Here is a 19,187-nt window from a genome sequence, read left to right as displayed (position 1 = left end):
TGTGCGATGTTATTGCCGGTGACTGTACTAAGTAATTAGGCATGTCACTAATATAATGAAGTACATAAATATTTCCAGCAGCAATAACGGTATGATACCTACACGATATAACTGATATAAGGCACAATTTTGCCCTTATACATAAATAAATAACATTAATCTTCTCGCTGGCAGGTGCATGGTATAAAATATTTTATTTGAACTACAGTCAAGTTCCCTATTGTTGTATAAGAACTGAGTGCGCGCTCATATCTCATATTGTGCGTACAGCTGTACGGGGCGTGCGTCGTGCATTTCCAACAATTGAAGTTCATACAAGTGTCCTGAGTCGACGCTGCATAGCCGTGCCTACCGAGCGTCCATTCAGGCCTTACACTTTGTGCCAACGCCGTTGGTCTAATTACAACAAATAAAACACCAATCTAACAACATAAAGGAACAAAATGTATTCAGAACTATTGCTCAGCCTCAGCCTTCTCCTTCCTACTGTCCACATATTTAAACACCTTATTCGCTAGCCGCCTATACTTCTCCGCATGCACACTATCAGGGAGCGCGTATATCGCTGGTTTCCCGCTATTAATGCATTCCGACATGTTCTGATCCACTTCGAAGCTCTCGATAATCTCGAGGTTCATGTCCTGGGCTGTTCTTTGGGTCTCGTTGCCGAAGATGTAGTTTCGTTCTCCGCATTTGGAGCAGATGGCGTGGGACATGTTCTCGACCATGCCTATGACGGGGACTTTGAGCTTTTCGAACATGTTGACGCCGCGCTTCGTGACTTGGAGGGCGGCGGATTGGGGAGTGGTTACTATTAGGGCGCCTGGAACAACATTCAGGCTTTGAGGATGTGGTATGGTAATGCAACAAAGCCAATGGAAGATATTTTTTTATGTTAGTTATACCAAAGACATATGTAACTCCGTATAGACGGATAAAGTCTAAGAAAAAAAACGTACCTCAAAGCCATAGAGAAAAAGCTAGGTACGGTGACCTAGATGGCGTTACACCTTTGGGGAACGCTCGGCTAGATGGCGCTAATATTAATATTTCACATTTTAACACATATCAAGCTAACAATATGGGCCAAATTGTCAAAACTGAGGTTCGAAAGTTTTAAGCTTGTGTCGAGAGATGGCAGTCTTTGCACTGTGATTACACGTTTTACTTTGACAGTAACTCTCTATAAAACTCGATCCTCTTTGGTTATACATATTATTATATGGCATCATTGTATTTTCATATGTTTAAATCCTAAAAATAAGAATGTAAGTATGTCATGTGCCTAGTTACTCGTAGTTCTGTGTCACCACACTACTCCATACTGACCGTCGATGGGCAGGTTCTGCGCCAGCGACAGGTGCGTGTCGCCAGTGCCGGGCGGCGTGTCCACCACTAGCACGTCGAGCGGGCCCCACGCCACGTGACGGGTTAGTCGTTCCAACGCTTGCATCACCATCAGACCGCGCCATACTACCGCGTTCTCACCGGATACCAGTAGGCCCATTGACATGCTGCAACAAATGTAACACTAGTAAGCCAACAATCAACAGATGACTTCGCAGGAGTTCTGATCTGGAGTTTTGGACAGTATGGTCAAGACATTAGATCTGATTGGAGGTAACTTGTGCAGAGACGTATTTTAAGGATATGACGCCCGGGCCAGTTAGCTTTGCCGCCCTGTTAGGGATCATCCCCACACAAGAGACGCATGTCCTGAGGCGCGGAACCGACGTCCGCGCCACGCCGGCTGAATGTAATTTAAAAAACGTCTCCTCAGTACATTTTGTATAAGAAATTTAATTTAATTTTATTTTATTCGGAAAACCAACAGCTTAAGATCTAAGACTAAGTTAGCAAAAATGTGTGTCTGAAAAGCCAATTACAGGTTTCCACAAATAGGATGCGAAGGTAATTTACAGGCTAGCACAAAACAATCAGAGATTAATGAGATAGCAGCGTCAGGACATGCCACGGAAAAATAATGAGGTATTGATTTAATACATATTAAACTTATTAAAAACGAGACCTATCTTAATCTTCTGCTGGCGGGGGAGCAAAGAAACTAGATACTATAAGGTTCTTTATTAATGCGGGTTTCATTAGGTGCAAATCCAAATGATCATTTTTATGACACAGCTCATTCATCGACCTCGCTGCTCGGATAAAATATGAATTTTTACGATAGTTGGTTTTGGTCGGTGGAAGAGACAAAGGTCGGTAATGTCTAGAGGTAACAGCTCTAAGGGACCCGATAATTGATTGAAAGACATAAGACGCGCCCCCAGGCGACGCGTCGCTTGGCGCGCGCCGCGCCGCCTGGAGCGCGCCAAGAGTCGTCTCTTGCGCGTCCTTCCTATACCAAATGTACTGAGGAGACGTTTTTAGGGTTCCGTACCAAAAAGGTACAACAGGAACCCTTATGGTGCGACTCTGTCCGTCTGTCTGTCCGTCTGTCACATTGTTAAATATCTCGAGAACTACTTATGCTATCGATATGAAATTTGGAATAGTTATAAACATTGTGAACCTCTACAAGTTGAAAGTATTTTTTTTTTTAATTAGTTAATATAAATGATAGAAAATGGCCAAAATGAAAGGGGGCAAACTGAAAATTTCAAGTAACTAGGTCAAGTGGGGTATCGTTAGAAAGAGCTCAAATTGTACATATCAAAACTATTTTTTATAATTTTTTGGTTGTGGAAAAAAAATGTTTTTTGAAAGAAAATGTAAAAAAAAATACCGTTCCCCCTCCCCTTATCTCCGAAGTTTACCAACATAAATTTATGAAATTTTTACCAAACATGGCTATTATAATGAATTTTACAGGAAAAATAAAATCGTACATGTATCTTGAAAACATTTTTTTTATTTATAAAAAACCTTTCAGATTTACATTTTCAATTTCAACACCCTTGCGGGTGTTTATTGTACCTGTATTTTTTAACAAAATAACAATGAAATTACCTGCTTTCAAATAGAGACAAAATGGTTAAAATCGGTTCACGCAATAAACTATTATTCCATTAAAATCATCTTCCATACTAGCTCGCGCGCATTAGTTTACTCAATTTGCCGATAGATGTCGCTGTACGTTGAAAGCTCATTTCCTACATCGCGTTTTTCCTGATATAATGAGGTCGGTTCAGGAGCGTCCTTGCGACATGTCGTAAGTCGTAAACTATTGAAGTCGAATGGTCTTGATTTTATTTGGACGTTGTCTAACAATAAAATTGTATAATAAAATATTACTTGTTATGTGGGAAATTGAGTCTTGAGGGATTTATTCAAATCTGTAGAGTTTTATGAATTACATTTTGATGATTCAACTATTGAAAGTTTGTACGGAACCCTCGGTGAGCGAGTCCGACTCGCACTTGACCGGTTTTTTTTTAAATTACATTCAGGCGGCGTGGCGCAGACTCTTGAGTGGGGACGGTCCCTTAAGCGACGATGAAGTAGGTACTTTATTTTTTTTAATCGGCTGTGTTTATATGGCTTAGTGTAAGTGCATTAAGGCCTGAGTGGATGCTCGGCGGCGGGGCGGGCCCGCCTTTGTGCACGCCATACAACGACGCCTCAGGACACTTGTGTGAATTTCATCATGTGAGAAAAACCGATAAAAAAATACACCCACCATTTGACGCCGTAGTTGAGTAGTGGCTCGATGAGATGGTCGTCGTTCAGCATGGGTTCGCCGCTGATGTTCATCATGAGAGGCACCGAGGGACCGAACACGTCGGCGTCCAGAAGCCCTATGTCCTTGTCGGGCTCTATCACTTTCATTGCGCAGGCGAGATTCACTGCAAAATAAACACCCTAATTTGATTGCTGCATCTACACATCTGGCCGTCCCTATCGCGCCTACAAGTAGTGCGATAGGGACGGCCTGATGTTTTATCATTTATCGCGCAAATAAAAAAAAAAATCAAAATAATTTATTCAGCAAATAGGCCACAGGGGCACTTTTACACGTCACATGTACATAGGTATTTAAAAAAATATTTAAAATTGAGTTGAAATTACAATTGATACTATTATATACTAATTCTAAGTTCTAACTAAAGTTAACCCTATACAATTAATTAGAGATGTAGAAGGTCTCTAAATGTCGAATTACAACCAAGAACTACACTAAATTTTAATATAAAAAGTACAAATACAAAAAAAAAAGTCTAAAATTACTTTAGAGGTGCAAATGACTCTAAATGTCACAACTAAAAATAAAATGTATATCTACTTAATCTAATTCTCCTTAGATATGTATATGGTCTCCATGAGTCAAAATCATAATATATTTAAAATATTCACAAAAAGAAAGGAAACAAACGACAACCGAACAAAGTGTCCTAATTTAATAAAAATTAGAATTAAAGTTACTAAGTTATAACAGCCCCAGTAAGCTTAAACAGACCGGTCTTCACAGACGGCACCCGTTCACGAGTATGACGCGTATCTCAGGCATCTCAGCCATCGCCTCCCTCAACCTTTATTCGGGAAGGTGGCGACCCGATCAACGACGCCACCGCAGCAAAGACTTTTAAGTGTGCATGACATGTTCAAGCTGCCAGGCTAAATTAAATATTCAAATAATAAAACATAGCTGTAAGACACTATATTCTGTGCTCGTATGTTACAAAGGAAGGAAATATAGATTTATACAATAAAATTGAAGTAAGATAAACATTAAACACATAATCTTGGAGATGTATAAGGTCTCCAAGTGTCCACAACTAAAATTAAATAAAAACAATATAATCAGACGAGAATATGTTCTCATACGTCAATTGAACACTAGTATGCTTAATTACACAATGCAGAGAAAATTAAAAAATATATACGACTTCATTCATCTATTGACAAGCAACCACCTTAAAGGCATCCCTATCATCTATAAAATCCTTCACAGTGTAGTACGCCTTACATAACAACAAACGCTTAATGCGTGCCTTAAATTTGTCAAATGGCAAATCCACTATATCGGTTGGTACTTTGTTATAAAAACGTGTACAGTTCCCGACCATATACTTGCCTGCCTGAGGTGTGTGAGCATGCTTAGTGAGACAGTGATGCCTAGTATATTTTTTGGATCCAATACCTTTAGTGGATTTAAGTTTTAACCCTTTGGCCGCCACGCCTATCGCGAGCAATCTACCAAAAGTTACGTACTTTTTCCGTGACTATTTATTATTTTTATTTATTATTCAAATAAGTCTCACGGCATAACAGTAAAACCAAGGCACTGTGAAACTAAAAAAAAATACAAAATAAAGAAAACTTTAACATCAAAAGTACAAAGTAAAGATACAAACAGAAGAAAAACGTATTCGGGCGACGACATAACAGCGTGGCTCCGTTGCGTCATCTGACTCGGCGTAGGATTCGGAACATATCCTAATATTGTACTTATGTCAAAATATCACCACAGAGGTTCCCGTCATAATACCGTAAGTCTTTTTACTTTAGTGGCACATCAGTTGACATCTTTAGTGGTTAAATAGATAAAATACTCACCAGTAGTGGAAGCGCGGTAAGAGCGTGCGACTTTCGCGGGTTTTGTCGCGGGTTCGAACGGGTTTTTCGAAATTTATGTGCGAAATGTCATTTGATATTTGCCAGTCGCTTTTCGGTGAAGGAAAACATCGTGAGGAAACCGGACAAGCAACACAAAGGAACCCTTCGGGTTGGAAGGTCAGATGGCAGTCGCTTTCGTAAAACTAGTGCCTATGCCAAATCTTGGGATTAGTTGTCAAAGCGGTCCCCAGGCTCCCATGAGCCGTGGCGAATGCCGGGACAACGCAAGGAGGATGAGGACTCACCGGCAGTGGTAGTTTTCCCCACACCACCCTTCCCCGAGGCCACCAGGATGATGCTCTTCACGCCGGGCAGAGCCTTCTTCTCCGGCAGCCCCCGCGCCATCACCTTGGCCTTGTGCTGCTCCAGATCATGCTTGCTGTGCTTCAGGCGTACTTGGCTGAAGCAGGAGAGAGACTGCAGCAAGAGATCAACTATTACAATGATAGTTTCATACCATTTTTAGGGTTCCGTAGTCAACTAAGAACCCTTATAGTTTCGCCATGTCTGTCTGTCCGTCCGTCCGTCCGTCCGTCCGCGGATAATCTCAGTAACCGTTAGCACTAGAAAGCTGAAATTTATACCAATCACGCCAAAGTGTATATCAATCACGCCAAAGTGCAAAAATAAAAAATGGAAAAAAATGTTTTATTAGGGTACCCCCCCTACATGTAAAGTGGGGGCTGATTTTTTTTTCATTCCAACCCCAACGTGTGATATATTGTCGGATAGGTATTTAAAAATGAATAAGGGTTTACTAAGATCGTTTTTTGATAATATTAATATTTTCGGAAATAATCGCTCCTAAAGGAAAAAAAAGTGCGTCGTCCCCCCCTCTAACTTTTGAATCATAAGTTTAAATAAAAAATATGAAAAAAATCACAAAAGTAGAACTTTATAAAGACTTTCTAGGAAAATTGTTTTGAACTTGATAGATTCAGTAGTTTTTGAGAAAAATACGGAAAACTACGGAACCCTACACTGAGCGTGGCCCGACACGCTCTTGGCCGGTTTTTAACCCTTAAATGCATGAATTTTTCTTTTAACGAGATATTAATATATGTGATAGGCAATGGTTTTCTGACTGTAATAAAAAATAATAAAAAAAATATTTAAGATCGATTTTGATACTAAATCAGTGTTAGAAGTTAAATAGACCGAATCTTATTTACATAAATATATCGAAATTGGGACGTTTTATTTAAAAAAAATTACTACTATTAAAAAGGCACACTATTTGTGGAACCTCTATGATAAAATGTTTAAACATAAACTAATTACTAACTCTGAAAAAATCAGCCTAAATCACATACTAAAAATCGCCATCGTCCCGTTTTTTCACACTTTTCCGCCATTTCATCTTTATCCTTAAATAATAAATAGTAAATCATTATAATTATTATTTAATTTATTTAATTGTTTATTAAATAATAATAAATAATGAACAATAATTAAGCAATAAATGTGATTTTAGATAGCTACATATCGAGCCACGGGCCATAAAATATTATGATGCATAATATATACATCACCATGCATTTAAGGGTTAATACTCTTGCTTTTACTCTCTGCCAATTTGCACAGGGTGAATTTGCCAATGTTGGTGTTGTTTCATACCTTGTTGAAGCTACAGTCTGTTTTTTTTAGGATTAGAAAAGTCATGCGATTTTTAGAACCATTCCAAGTCATCTTATTTCTGTTTTCTAGAGATGACTGAAATATTTGATGACACTTAGGTAAAATCAACTGTTATTACTCTAATCTAAACCTTAATAAAAAACGGACTACAGTTTATGATCAATCGTTTGTTTGAATTTAATTGCAAAAATAATCAAAGATCTATGTTATTATCTAATTTTTATTTTTAAATAAATCATGAAGAGAGAAAAATAAATAAGAGCAGTTTCATGTGCTGCCTAACCTACTTTAGGAATACAGATGGAATACAGGTATGAGTAAGTTTATATGTTACATGTGTTAAATTAAAATAGACTACCCCCTTATTCATAAACATTCACTAAAGTTATCAAGCTGATAAAGTTTGTTTGTTCCTTTCCGACATATTGGTGTGATAGAAAGAGACAAACAAACATTATCGGCTTGATAACTTTAGTGAATGTTTATGAATAAGGGTGTACAACTACATACAAAAATATATTGTAATATTTAATATTACATCATTTTGGCATACTAAGTGTGTTTACACAACAAATCACAGCAGGATGATACATAGCCACTTAGTGTCAGTGATCTTGAAAATCACCATCAAGACTTACACAAATTATTTGACGTTCAGTGTACCTGTTTAAAGAGTACTCTAACTACTGAATAAAGAAGGTAACAAACATCACAACCATCATAAAAATACAGTCTATAGAAATGTATTTATTGTTTATTTATCATATGGCAAATCGTTTCTCCACTTTTAGATGCTTAAAATGTCAGACTTCAGATACTGAGATTCAGTTATAGACTGCAATAGGCTAGTTTCCTATACTTAAAATATAATATTTTATGCAGTGCACGAAATAAAGCACCACATACTTAGAAGAAAAATATGGACAGTAGTTATGTTTAAACATAGTTTCTATTTAATAAGTCAAAGAGAAAGATATAAAGTAAATGAATTGACCGTGACATCACTCCTCAGTATTTCATAGTAATTCCATATTAGCAAATCGTTTTGACAGTTCTTAAAAAGAAGCTGATTTAACTAGTAGGAAACTAGCCTATTGTCGATAAGCTCTTAAGATCTGCCAATTATCCATTAAATTTGGTGATGGGACACTCAAAGAAAATATTTATAGTAAAAGTATGAAAGAGCAGGAATAGCTTTAACTAGGCAAGAGAATTGACACAGTTACCACTATACATATGAACAGAATGCTAGAAGTGGAAATGCACACTTAAATCCAGATTTATCTGCTATCAATGTAACTGGAATGGTTTGGCGTCACTCTAGCAGTTGATATAAGATCTAAGGAAGCTACAATCTCAAATCATGTAGTTCCCAAAGGTAGCTAGCAGTGATGAAAACAAATTCGTGTATTTAATAAGTGATATAATGAAGAAAAAACAATAGTCTTACGCTGTAAGTATTGCAGATCAATAGTTGTCCGTGTACTCGCTGGAAAACACGTTGCACGTTCATGGTTTGGAGCCAACGTCCACGATTATTATTATATACCTCTAATTACGCGCTAATGTGTTACAATTTTAAAATCGTAGAAATACGGTAAAATTAGTATTAGTTTGGGTTGCTACGATCACCAGCGCTCAGCTGACATTTGACTGACTTCTCTGTTCGCTAATGCAACTGCGAAACGAAACGCAATATTGTTAATAATATTACAAAATGAATCATGAATAAACTTATAGATTTAGTTTGATTAATTAATATTATGAATATCACGTTTTGGGTTTAACGATATTTGCCTAAATTTCCAAAATAAAATTCATAAAACTCGTGTGGCTGTATGACAAATACCAACGAAACTTAAAATGATTTCAAAATTAAAAAAAGAGAACATCTGTCATGTGTTTATGCGATATGTCTGATTTTTCTACGACACATTTTCGAACAATTATCGAATTTCTTGTGCAATTTAGTGAATAAACGATCGATGTGAAAATGGCGCTATGCTTGCGCACGTTTTCCCACAAAATTTCACCTATAAACGGTATTGTTTCCACGAAAAACCATTCCAGCCGATTGTCTAGAAAAATCCCTGTGCGGGCACAATTTCTGGAAGATGTGAGTATATTACAATTTATTTACTATAAATATCTTTCTTGTTTAAGCAATGGACAGTTATTAACTTTGACTATGTTGTAAAAAACGGTATATTATGTGTTTAACCACGTTATTTTTATCATCATGTGCCATATAGGATTCCTTGACATTGACTCAATTAGAGGGTGTGTGTTACAAATTCGCAGTTCCTTCATCGGCGGCGCATCTCGAGCTGCCCGGTGCCGGCAAGATGTGCCGTGGACTCGAACATAGACAATCTTTACATTCACGAACTGACGATGGCGACGTCACTTCGAGGTTACCGCGAGGAGCGGCCGGAGCGCGACGGCTACCACAGACAGAGCTACAAAGATGGCATAGCCGTGAGGTCTCTGGGGCTGACGTCGGACGACTATGTGGAGAAAACCTTGCCTTTTGAGTTTAATGACACACACAATAGTATTAGAAATATAGATTTATCTAAATTTGAAGATATAGAGGTAAGTTTGTTGATATGCACTTTTTATCAATTAATAATAAATACCCGTTTAAATCTTCACATTATCACACATTGTTTACATGATGCAATTCATTATTTTAATGAATACAATTTTTGTCTTCAATATGTCAATAGGTCACTAAGATAGTACCTTAACCCTTCGTATGCTTAGACACGGATAATACAGTTAAGAAAACATTCAACCACACACCTGAAATATTAGTACAAGTTTTTATACTAAAATCACATTTCTTTTAAACATAGAATGAAGTACGGTATTGGAAATAACTCATTTGAAAGTCAGCTGTGTTTCAAATCTATCTTAGAATGAATAGATGTTGAAGTATGTAGTTGTGGACCTATTTGAATTCAAATAACTCATACTCAAATATTCTCAGTAGCATTAAACATGGCTCTCAAGAAATACATATGTGAGTGTGTTTAGTAAAACATCCCACTTTGTTGATTGCTATTAAGCCATTTTGTCAGTTTATTCATATACTCTCGTCTTTATGGAAAAAATCTTGTCAACCTAATTGTATGTTCCCCCAGTCACTGCAACCAACTTGCCTCTCTGCCTTCGAGTATAATGCGGTGTACAGCACGGGAGGCACCCCGGCGCCGGCACCTTCCGAAATAGACAGAGAGGGCAAGCCCAGTGAGGAGCAGCTCGCTAAAGTGTTTCATGTGCTCTCAGAGACGGTGAGTTTTTCTACATTTTTATTATTTCCCTTCTTTGATACCTCTAGCCTTATAAGGACTAATTTACACATTAAAAAAAATTATACGATAATCAAATTTTAATTTTGTAAGTTGGATATAAATATATAAAGTAAATAAGTTGACTGTGACATCACTTGACACAGTGTCATATTAATACCATATAGGCAAATCATTAAAATTCGCTGACAGTTTTTAAAAGGTAAGTAGCCTATTGGATGTAACATCAGTCTACAATGTTACTAAATGCAGATGTGTGCTCTCCATGCCAAGTATTTGACGACCGGTCTGGCGCAGTCGGTAGTAACCCTGCCTGCTGCGCCGCGGTCCCGGGTTCGAATCCCGGTAAGGGCATTTATTTGTGTGATGAGCACAGATATTTGTTCCTGAGTCATGGATGTTTTCTATGTATATAAGTATTTGTATATTATATATATCGTTGTCTGAGTACCCACAGCACAAGCCTTCTTGAGCTTACCGTGGGGCTCAGTCAATCTGTGTAAGAATGTCCTATAATAATAATATTTAATATTTAAAAAAATTTAAAAAAAAAATTTAAGTACTTTATAAATTATTCCTTGTTAGATACCTCTCATTCATGTCACCTTGTTATTTGCAGATGCCCAAGCTCTTCATTAAGCCTCTGGACTACTCCATATACCACCCTAACCTGATCTTCGTAAACAACATCAGAGGAATGACCACAGTGTATGTATACGGACCTTTTTAGTAGAAATTGAGGAGTCTTATTTTAAATGGGCTTATTTTGTGTGGTTACTATACGAGTCCCTTTGAAAAGACACTCATCAATTGTGTCGCTTAACTTCAAAATTGGGTAATATAATTCATTCTGCTTTAAGGTTGGATATATAAAAAATATAATATGATCTGAAAGATAATCAACCTTATCGTCAGCTTATCACAGAACAGATTTAACCAATTTTGAAGTTAAGCGACACAATTATTAGAATCTCATTGAATTGAATCATTGTCTTGTCATGAAACTAATTAGCATTGGGGTTTGTAATAGTTAATAATCTCAACCATTGAGCAAATTGTTGGTTAATGAAGTTAAAATATTTTTTTGTCATTTTTAAATTAGATAATTCTAGATTTTGATGTATTATTTATATTATATTATATTAAATGAAAATTAATAATAGTTAAAATAAATGAATACTTTATGTTGGTAAATCTGACGAATTCTCAAATTGCAGCGGTCTAATACACTACGTAAAACAAATCGCCTTGCTGCGTACTGTAGGACATCTCAAGTTCGCGTACGTGCGCTTCGAAGTGATGAAGATCACTCAACACCCGGAGGACTCTACTGTCAAGTAAGTCCATTTTTTTCTTAGGTTTTTAGCTTGTTTATGGATGTATAGATTTGGCATAGGCACTAGTTTTTACGAAAGCGTCTGCCATCTGACCTTCAAACCCGAAAGGTAAACTAGACCTTATTGGAATTAGTCCGGTTTCCTCACGATGTTTACCTTCACCGAAAAGCGACTGGCAAATATCAAATAATACTAGTCATCATATCATTAAAAAACAAAACTAGCTACTTATTTATGTATACTTTGTTTTTCAGACGGTTTTTTAAACATGTAACTTTTTATTGAGCAGTAACAGTTAATAACAACTTATAAATTGATAATTGTTACCAAGGATACCTTCACAGGAGTTCTTACAGAATGATGATGATGATTAGATCCTGTTGTCCCTCATCAGGAGCATAGGGTTCTTAGGCTCTTACAGAATAGTTATTAAACATTCCTAAATTGAATTAATAAATAATAAAATAAATAAATATTGGGGGACACCTTACACAGATCAACCTAGCCCCAAACTAAGCAAAGCTTATGCTATGGGTGCTGGGCGACGATATACATAGGTACTTATATAGATATAAATACATACTTATATACATAGAAAACCTCCATGACTCAGGAACAAATATCTGTGTTCATCACACAAATAAATGCCCTCACCGGGATTCGAACCTGGGACCGCGGCTTAGCAGGCAGGGTCACTACCAACAACGCCAGGCCGGTCGCCAAATTGTTAAAACTATTAAGGGCGTCCCCTGCGCCAATGACCTTCGATTTGATTCTATTGATATTATGATAGTTTATAAAGCCTATGATATTAACAGCATCGTCTTTAAACAAAATAGTATCACATAATTCCTTCAAAGCTCATTGTTTCTGTGATATTTGCCATCAAAGTTGAACAATTTTACGGTTAAAAACTGGTTTTTTGGTCATAACTTTTGTTTTAATTACTTTAAAATTGAAATCTCTCTTGAAAATTTAAGTCAAAGGTAAATCCAAACATGTCGATTTTATGTATGTGACACCCTTCACTAAAATCTAATTTCGATAAAAGTTTTTTTTAGAACATGTTTAAAAAAAATCATAAAAAATAAATATTAACACTATTAACTATTTTCAAAATATGGCTCTTACGAATAGAGATAAAAGATTGAAGAACCGATGGCCGTTAGAGTAATAATTCTATTTGTAGTGAAAATTTAGGAATTTCAACTCAAAACTTGTCAAAAATCGATGAAAACACTGTGTAGCCTCTTAAAAGGCCTTTCTATAATTTATGTTATGAAATATGACGTGTTCAGGATGAGGTGGCGAGTGCGCGGCATCTCCGGCTTCAAAGTGTTCTTCATGTTCTGGAAGTACAAGCTGTGGAACATGAAGGAGGCCTTCGCTGATCAGGAGCTGTAAGTCAAACCTTATGCCTACTGTAGGGCTAGCAGGTCTGTTTCTAATAGGCGAGACGACTACAAAAAACTAATTAGTCCGTCAGTTAGATTATCAAAGAATTTTAGACACGCATTTTTTCTTTTTTCTCGTAAACGAAAAATGACAACGGTACAGTGCGTTGAAGTTTCGCGTGACGTCACGCCGAGGTACAATTTTTACTTAGAAGTGACATCACAAGCCCCCGGAACTTTGATGCTCTATATCTTTGTATTTTTTAATTGATTAGAAAAAGCGAAAAATATGTGTATAAATATTTTTGGACGATCTAACTGACAGACTAAACAGAATGCCTTTTTAGGGTTCCGTAGTCAACTAGGAACCCTTATAGTTTCGCCATGTCTGTCTGTCCGTCCGTCCGTCCGTCCGTCCGTCCGTCCGTCCGTCCGTCCGTCCGCGGATAATCTCAGTAACCGTTGGCACTAGAAAGCTGAAATTTGGTACCGATATGTATATCAATCACGCCAACAAAGTGCAAAAATAAAAAATGGAAAAAAATGTTTTATTAGGGTACCCCCCCTACATGTAAAGTGGGGGCTGATATTTTTTTTCATTCAAACCCCAACGTGTGATATATTGTTGGATAGGTATTTAAAAATGAATAAGGGTTTACTAAGATCGTTTTTTGATAATATTAATAGTTTTGGAAATAATCGCTCCTAAAGGAAAAAAAAGTGCGTCCCCCCCCCTCTAACTTTTGAACCATATATTTAAAAATTATGAAAAAATCACAAAAGTAGAACTTTATAAAGACTTTCTAGGAAAATTGTTTTGAACTTGATAGGTTCAGTAGTTTTTGAGAAAAATAAGGAAAACTACGGAACCCTACACTGAGCGTGGCCCGACACGCTCTTGGCCGGTTTTTTTTTATGTAGTCGTCATCCCTATAGTATTTATTGACAGGACTGGTAGACTTCTGTCGCGGCGAGATAATCCCCCTCCAAACATGTGTTAGCCCTGCTGATGAGAACTTGATTAAAATGTTCATCGATTTGTCCCAGTCTGTATTCGTCACTTTCGTCAGAATAGAACATATTTAAGAACTCGACGATAACGGAATGGGATGATTTAATACAGCGTTCTTCAAACTGTGGGGTGCACACTGTGAACAGCAACATTTTAAAGTGGGCGCGGGGCCTTGCGCCAAGTGCACACTACACCACAAATTATCTGTCTACAAATTAGTACTTAAGAGGCTAGGGGGCGTGGACATTTCATTTTTGACGAAGGAGGCGTGCATAAAAAAAGTTTGGGAACCCCTGATCTGAAACGATAACTTTGAAAACACTTGCATTTACAACAGTTACGTCAGTTACAATACAACAATAACATTTCAATTGCATGCTTTTTGTGAAATTGTTTTTTTTTTGTCTTAAATATAATCAATACTTGTTTTAGGTGGTATGACGGCTTCTCCACATTCTACGTTGGAGGCGATGGACTTGTCCAGAAACACGTTGCTGATAAGGTACCCTACTACATTAACTATAGCCTCATAAGTCTAATGATGCCCAACACAAAAAAATACCACATTTTTTTTTGTACCATTGGCAACAGCTGTACATTTGTAATCCTTATTACAAGTTTGAGATAAAATGTAGATATTGACGATGCAAAAGCGGTCTATTTGATCCTACTTGAATAAATGAATATTTATCTTTATCAAGGGCATAACGTCTAGCGATGGTTAGCTAAGTGTTGCTGTTAGTATATTGTATTTTTAAATTGCTTGAGTTTCATTTGTTCGAAATATTTCCGAGACAAAATTGCAAAACTATATTTTTTTTGCTTCAGGCTTCGGAAATTGTTGAAGCAATCGTTACAGGTACAATGACATAAGTTACAGCAGGGCAATTTCGACTGGGGGGCCAAAGGCACCGGATCCATTTTCTTTTTCAAGTTTTACTATGTTTGCATTATTAATTAGAGTGTCCACTTGTTGTATATGGCACGCGTGTCTAGTGGATACATGGGGAACTCAATAGTGTAATAATGGAAAAAATGGATCAGTTACCAGTTGGGATTTGTCCCGCTGTACTTTATCGTAAAATATTCCCGGCAATATATTTCGGAATATAACCCGGCAACCTTCAAATTAATCAAGAGTGAACAGGCATCTTCTGGGCGAGCTCACTCCATCGTAGGCCACGCCTTTGTCTAGTCTGTGGCCAAGAGTAAGCCCATTTATTATTTAAAAAAAAAATTACTTAGTTTGCATTCAATCATTGTGATTGTCACCAGGTAATGCCAGACCAGGACACAATAATCGACGACGAAGAGAAAGCGCCCATAGCAGCCAAGATAGCGCTCCTCATAGGCCTCATACCACGGAACTATCTCTCCGACGTATCTCCTTACTTCACGACTTCACCCGGCACGGACGAACTCACCGCTCTGCCGTTCAAAACCGTCGAGTAACTATTTATAGGCGAATTAAGATATATTTGAGACTAGGGCATTTTAATTTTTGGCCGTCAGACGTCAACAGTCTGAAAAGAGTAGAAATTATAAAACATAGTCGTTCCCTCAGAGCATAACTAGAGAGTGGACAGTCCGCCTGCGGACGTTTCTCAGTTAGATCATACAGTTGTCGTTGTGTGCGTGCGTGATGACGCGACTCGCTGGTCGTTCGCATGTACACAGACATGGAAATGATGCGCGTGTATTGCGCAATAGGAGCGTCCATCTACGAGTGTGTGTCCAAGAACTTGCGACAGGCGTATTTGATACAAATCGTCCGGCATTTTCGATCTCCTTCCTTCCTTTCCTATATTTGTTGTTGTCCCTTTCAAATCAATAGGTATACGTAAGATAACGGGACTTTTAATTTCTACTCTTTTTTACCAGACTGCGCAATATCAAACATAGTATCGCGTCTGCTGACATCTGTCGGTCAAATTATTGAACCAAATTACTTTAGCCCTATCAGGAAGAGCCTTTTTTAATAGGTGGTTAGATTATGCAAGCCCTTTTTATATACACCGTGTCCAATAAGTCCGAATACTCACATTTTACCTCAGTTCTAAAGATATAGGGATCACAGGCCATCAAATTCTTATTTAAACTAAAGAGTATATTCCTCTTAATAAAATACAAGCACAAAGTACATGAAATTTCCGAAGTGTCTAAGAAAAACAAAGAGGTAAAGTGCCAACAAAATACTTGCTCGGCACGCAGGTGACGAGTTATTTTTTATAAGGAGAATCTGTATGTGATAAAACAGACGCCACGTGTCCAAAATAAACTATTATGGGTACCGAGGATAGATAACGTTCCGGGCAACTAGAAAAATGTGCCTAGGTTCCAGAGCTCACCATCGGCCCAGGTGTGGGATGCAGTATGTAAGCGAGGTATACTACCTTCAGTACTTACAGATAAAAGCGTTAAAATCAACGTTTTTTTCTTTAAAACCAAGGTTTTGGAGAAAAAAATGCCTTAAAGTTAAAAAGGATGCTTGGGAATGAGTATCATGTGTCCCAACAAGACGCACCTCCAGCACATTCGGGAAATGGTATTCTAGCGTAGTTTCAGACTAATTTGGCAGTTTTTTATCCGAAACATGAGTGGCCACCCAGGCCTCCAGGTTTAGGCGTATTGTGTATATCTGCTAGCATTTCAAATAACACGTTAGATTATGATGGCGCTTTTCTGAAGTTTTTGTTAATACGTCAAATGGCAGAGTAGATCTTATTGGCTAAACTCAAGTTTAAGGATCCATACCTAAATGTCAGATTGCATTTTAAATTAACAATGTAGATTAGTTGTGCCTATTGTTAAATTGTTTACTGGCATTTTTGCATGGTTACCTTTTTATTATTCGACCATTTTAAAGGCACGGAGTTAGCCGCGAAATGTGCCGCATTACTTTTTTTTATGTATACTGTTGCTAAAACCTTCGTTTAAAGTGACCTGTATCGGGTTTGCTTTAATCCTTTGAACGCCAGGCGAAGGAATATGCCATGTCTCGGGACGAGGGACGTACTCTATTATTTACGCTAATCTCGTCGTTGACGGCCTGACGATCAAAGGGTTAAAGATTAATTATAAAAGCGATTCTAAACGATATGACTATTGTTATTCGATATATAAATAATGTTACGAACAAAAATATCTCTTTTATATACTTACGTGATTGGCAGAAATACAAACATTCACGGTATTCATGAGCAATATCTGTGTACATTGTAACTATCTAAGTGTAAGCGCACACGGACAACTTTGTCGCCGCAACTATTTTGTCTGTTGGATGTGATTCTCTGAAAAGTTGCGTCACTACATGTGCGCACATTCGTATTAGCTACAGTCCCTAGACCGGATGTGTGAGAGACAAAGATGCCCGTGGGCGCATACTCTAAATCACATTGTATTATAGTGTTTTTTATTAATTTATTAGAACTTCAAGGTTGTTTTAATGATACTCTGATGATTATCATCCTTAAGTAAATTGGAATATTAAAATTTTGCTTTTTATTACTTTACATTTTTATTATTTATTCAAAATTGACATAATGAATCATCCTGTTGAACTTCATCTTGCATGTCTTAAATTTTTAATGAGTTTTAGCTTGATATATGCGAATATCTGAGTTTATATGATAAACAGTCTGGCAAAAAATATAAAAAATTGGCAACATTGTCATCCCTTCCCTCGTCCTCGACGTCGTTTCGTCGTCATCCCTTCCTTTATTAATGGGTGTGAGAAAATGGGACAACACGACGATGTTACCACTTTTTAATTTCTCTTTCTTTTTGCAAAGCTGCACAGTTATATTAGGAACTTACTATGCATAGGATTATAGGCTTTTGTTATAACTACCTATCATACCTATGTATGCCACAAGTACCAATTAATAATCCGATATAATATGTATAAAGCTGACAATGCCCAAATACATTGGTCTTCCCTCGAAGTCTAACACGCAGATGATGACTTTTAAGGTAGAAAGAGATCGAGATTAGGCTTGCTCTCTCTAACACAACAGGTCATAATCTTTTCAGGTTAGCCCAATATAAGCATTAGACTTTAGAACTTAGATATTATAATTTGCTTGAATCACCGATAAATTTATAGATATTCCACTCAAAATTATATAACGTAGCTATAGTACAATAAGTGTAGCATTAGCCCGCCGTCAAGGAAAAATGTATTAAGGATGTATAGTCAACATAAATGCTAAATATCATTAATGTATCGTTTTAGCCGATTTTTGAATTTTATTATAAATACAACACCTTACGTGTTTTTGTAGATAACTGTTTCATACTTAATACATTTTATGCTTACGGCATTAGTGATAGTAACTAAACTGTGAATGCTTTGTATTAATTTAAATGAAGAGATGTGTTACAATAAACTATAACGTCATTATTGGGTTTATTCATTAAGAAATATATTTACCTCCCTCTTTTTTTGCCCTCTTTTTTTAAAAGTCGGTTAGCTTTTGCTTTCCTACAAAACAAAATGGTATCCATTGAACCGTTAAAACCGCAAAATTGTACCGTATGTCGCTAGCATGTATGTTTAGGACGTGCTACTTTTGAGCACGCTAATAAATTGTGCACATAGAAATAGAAATCTTTATTTCTTAGGATATACATGAACAGATAGTGAGCATCTAAGAATATAATACTCACTGTGAGCATCTAAGAATATAATACTCACTGTGAGCATGTTATTTGAAGATAATGTAACACATATAATACTATTTGATGTAACGTATGTGTAGCTTATTGCAAATCATAATCTGTAACATTCGCTAGCACGGATTTTTCGCATCGTATTATGAATCGATTGTGAAGCATCGATTACTCGATGCTTTTATATGTTTTATCTGTGCCGAGCATGACTGACAGCTGACATTGACACTTGACAGCTTTATCACTG

General features: G+C 37.0%; 2 protein-coding genes across 2 annotated transcripts; one reads left to right on the top strand and one right to left on the bottom strand.

The window, feature by feature from the left end:
- Positions 1-423: 423 nt before the first annotated feature.
- On the bottom strand, positions 424-8,871 carry LOC125240611 (iron-sulfur protein NUBPL). The gene is made up of 5 exons (XM_048148571.1): positions 8,663-8,871; positions 5,820-5,991; positions 3,638-3,803; positions 1,330-1,514; positions 424-823 (listed from the first exon to the last, which is right to left on the bottom strand). The coding sequence occupies exons 1-5, from the start codon at positions 8,723-8,725 to the stop codon at positions 456-458; spliced, it is 954 nt and encodes a 317-aa protein (XP_048004528.1). The 5' UTR covers positions 8,726-8,871; the 3' UTR covers positions 424-455.
- Positions 8,872-9,101: 230 nt separating this feature from the next.
- On the top strand, positions 9,102-16,229 carry LOC125240610. Its single transcript, XM_048148570.1, has 8 exons — positions 9,102-9,328; positions 9,514-9,807; positions 10,359-10,508; positions 11,146-11,234; positions 11,744-11,863; positions 13,162-13,263; positions 14,702-14,771; positions 15,545-16,229. The coding sequence occupies exons 1-8, from the start codon at positions 9,206-9,208 to the stop codon at positions 15,719-15,721; spliced, it is 1,125 nt and encodes a 374-aa protein (XP_048004527.1). The 5' UTR covers positions 9,102-9,205; the 3' UTR covers positions 15,722-16,229.
- The last annotated feature ends 2,958 nt before the right edge of the window (positions 16,230-19,187 follow it).

Source organism: Leguminivora glycinivorella, chromosome Z (genome assembly GCF_023078275.1).
Source record: "Leguminivora glycinivorella isolate SPB_JAAS2020 chromosome Z, LegGlyc_1.1, whole genome shotgun sequence".
Lineage (NCBI taxonomy): Eukaryota > Metazoa > Arthropoda > Insecta > Lepidoptera > Tortricidae > Leguminivora > Leguminivora glycinivorella.
This window is presented reverse-complemented; position numbering and strand designations above follow the sequence as displayed.

Coding starts and splice junctions, on each gene's coding strand:
- LOC125240611 (XM_048148571.1), bottom strand. CDS start 8,725: ATGAACGTGCAACGTGTTTTCCAGCGAGTACACGGACAACTATTGATC. Junction 5,992..8,662: donor TGATCTGCAATACTTACAGC/GTAAGACTATTG, acceptor CTCTTGCTGCAG/TCTCTCTCCTGCTTCAGCCA. Junction 1,515..3,637: donor CTCAACTACGGCGTCAAATG/GTGGGTGTATTT, acceptor CATTTGTTGCAG/CATGTCAATGGGCCTACTGG.
- LOC125240610 (XM_048148570.1), top strand. CDS start 9,206: ATGGCGCTATGCTTGCGCACGTTTTCCCACAAAATTTCACCTATAAAC. Junction 13,264..14,701: donor GCCTTCGCTGATCAGGAGCT/GTAAGTCAAACC, acceptor TACTTGTTTTAG/GTGGTATGACGGCTTCTCCA. Junction 14,772..15,544: donor AGAAACACGTTGCTGATAAG/GTACCCTACTAC, acceptor GATTGTCACCAG/GTAATGCCAGACCAGGACAC.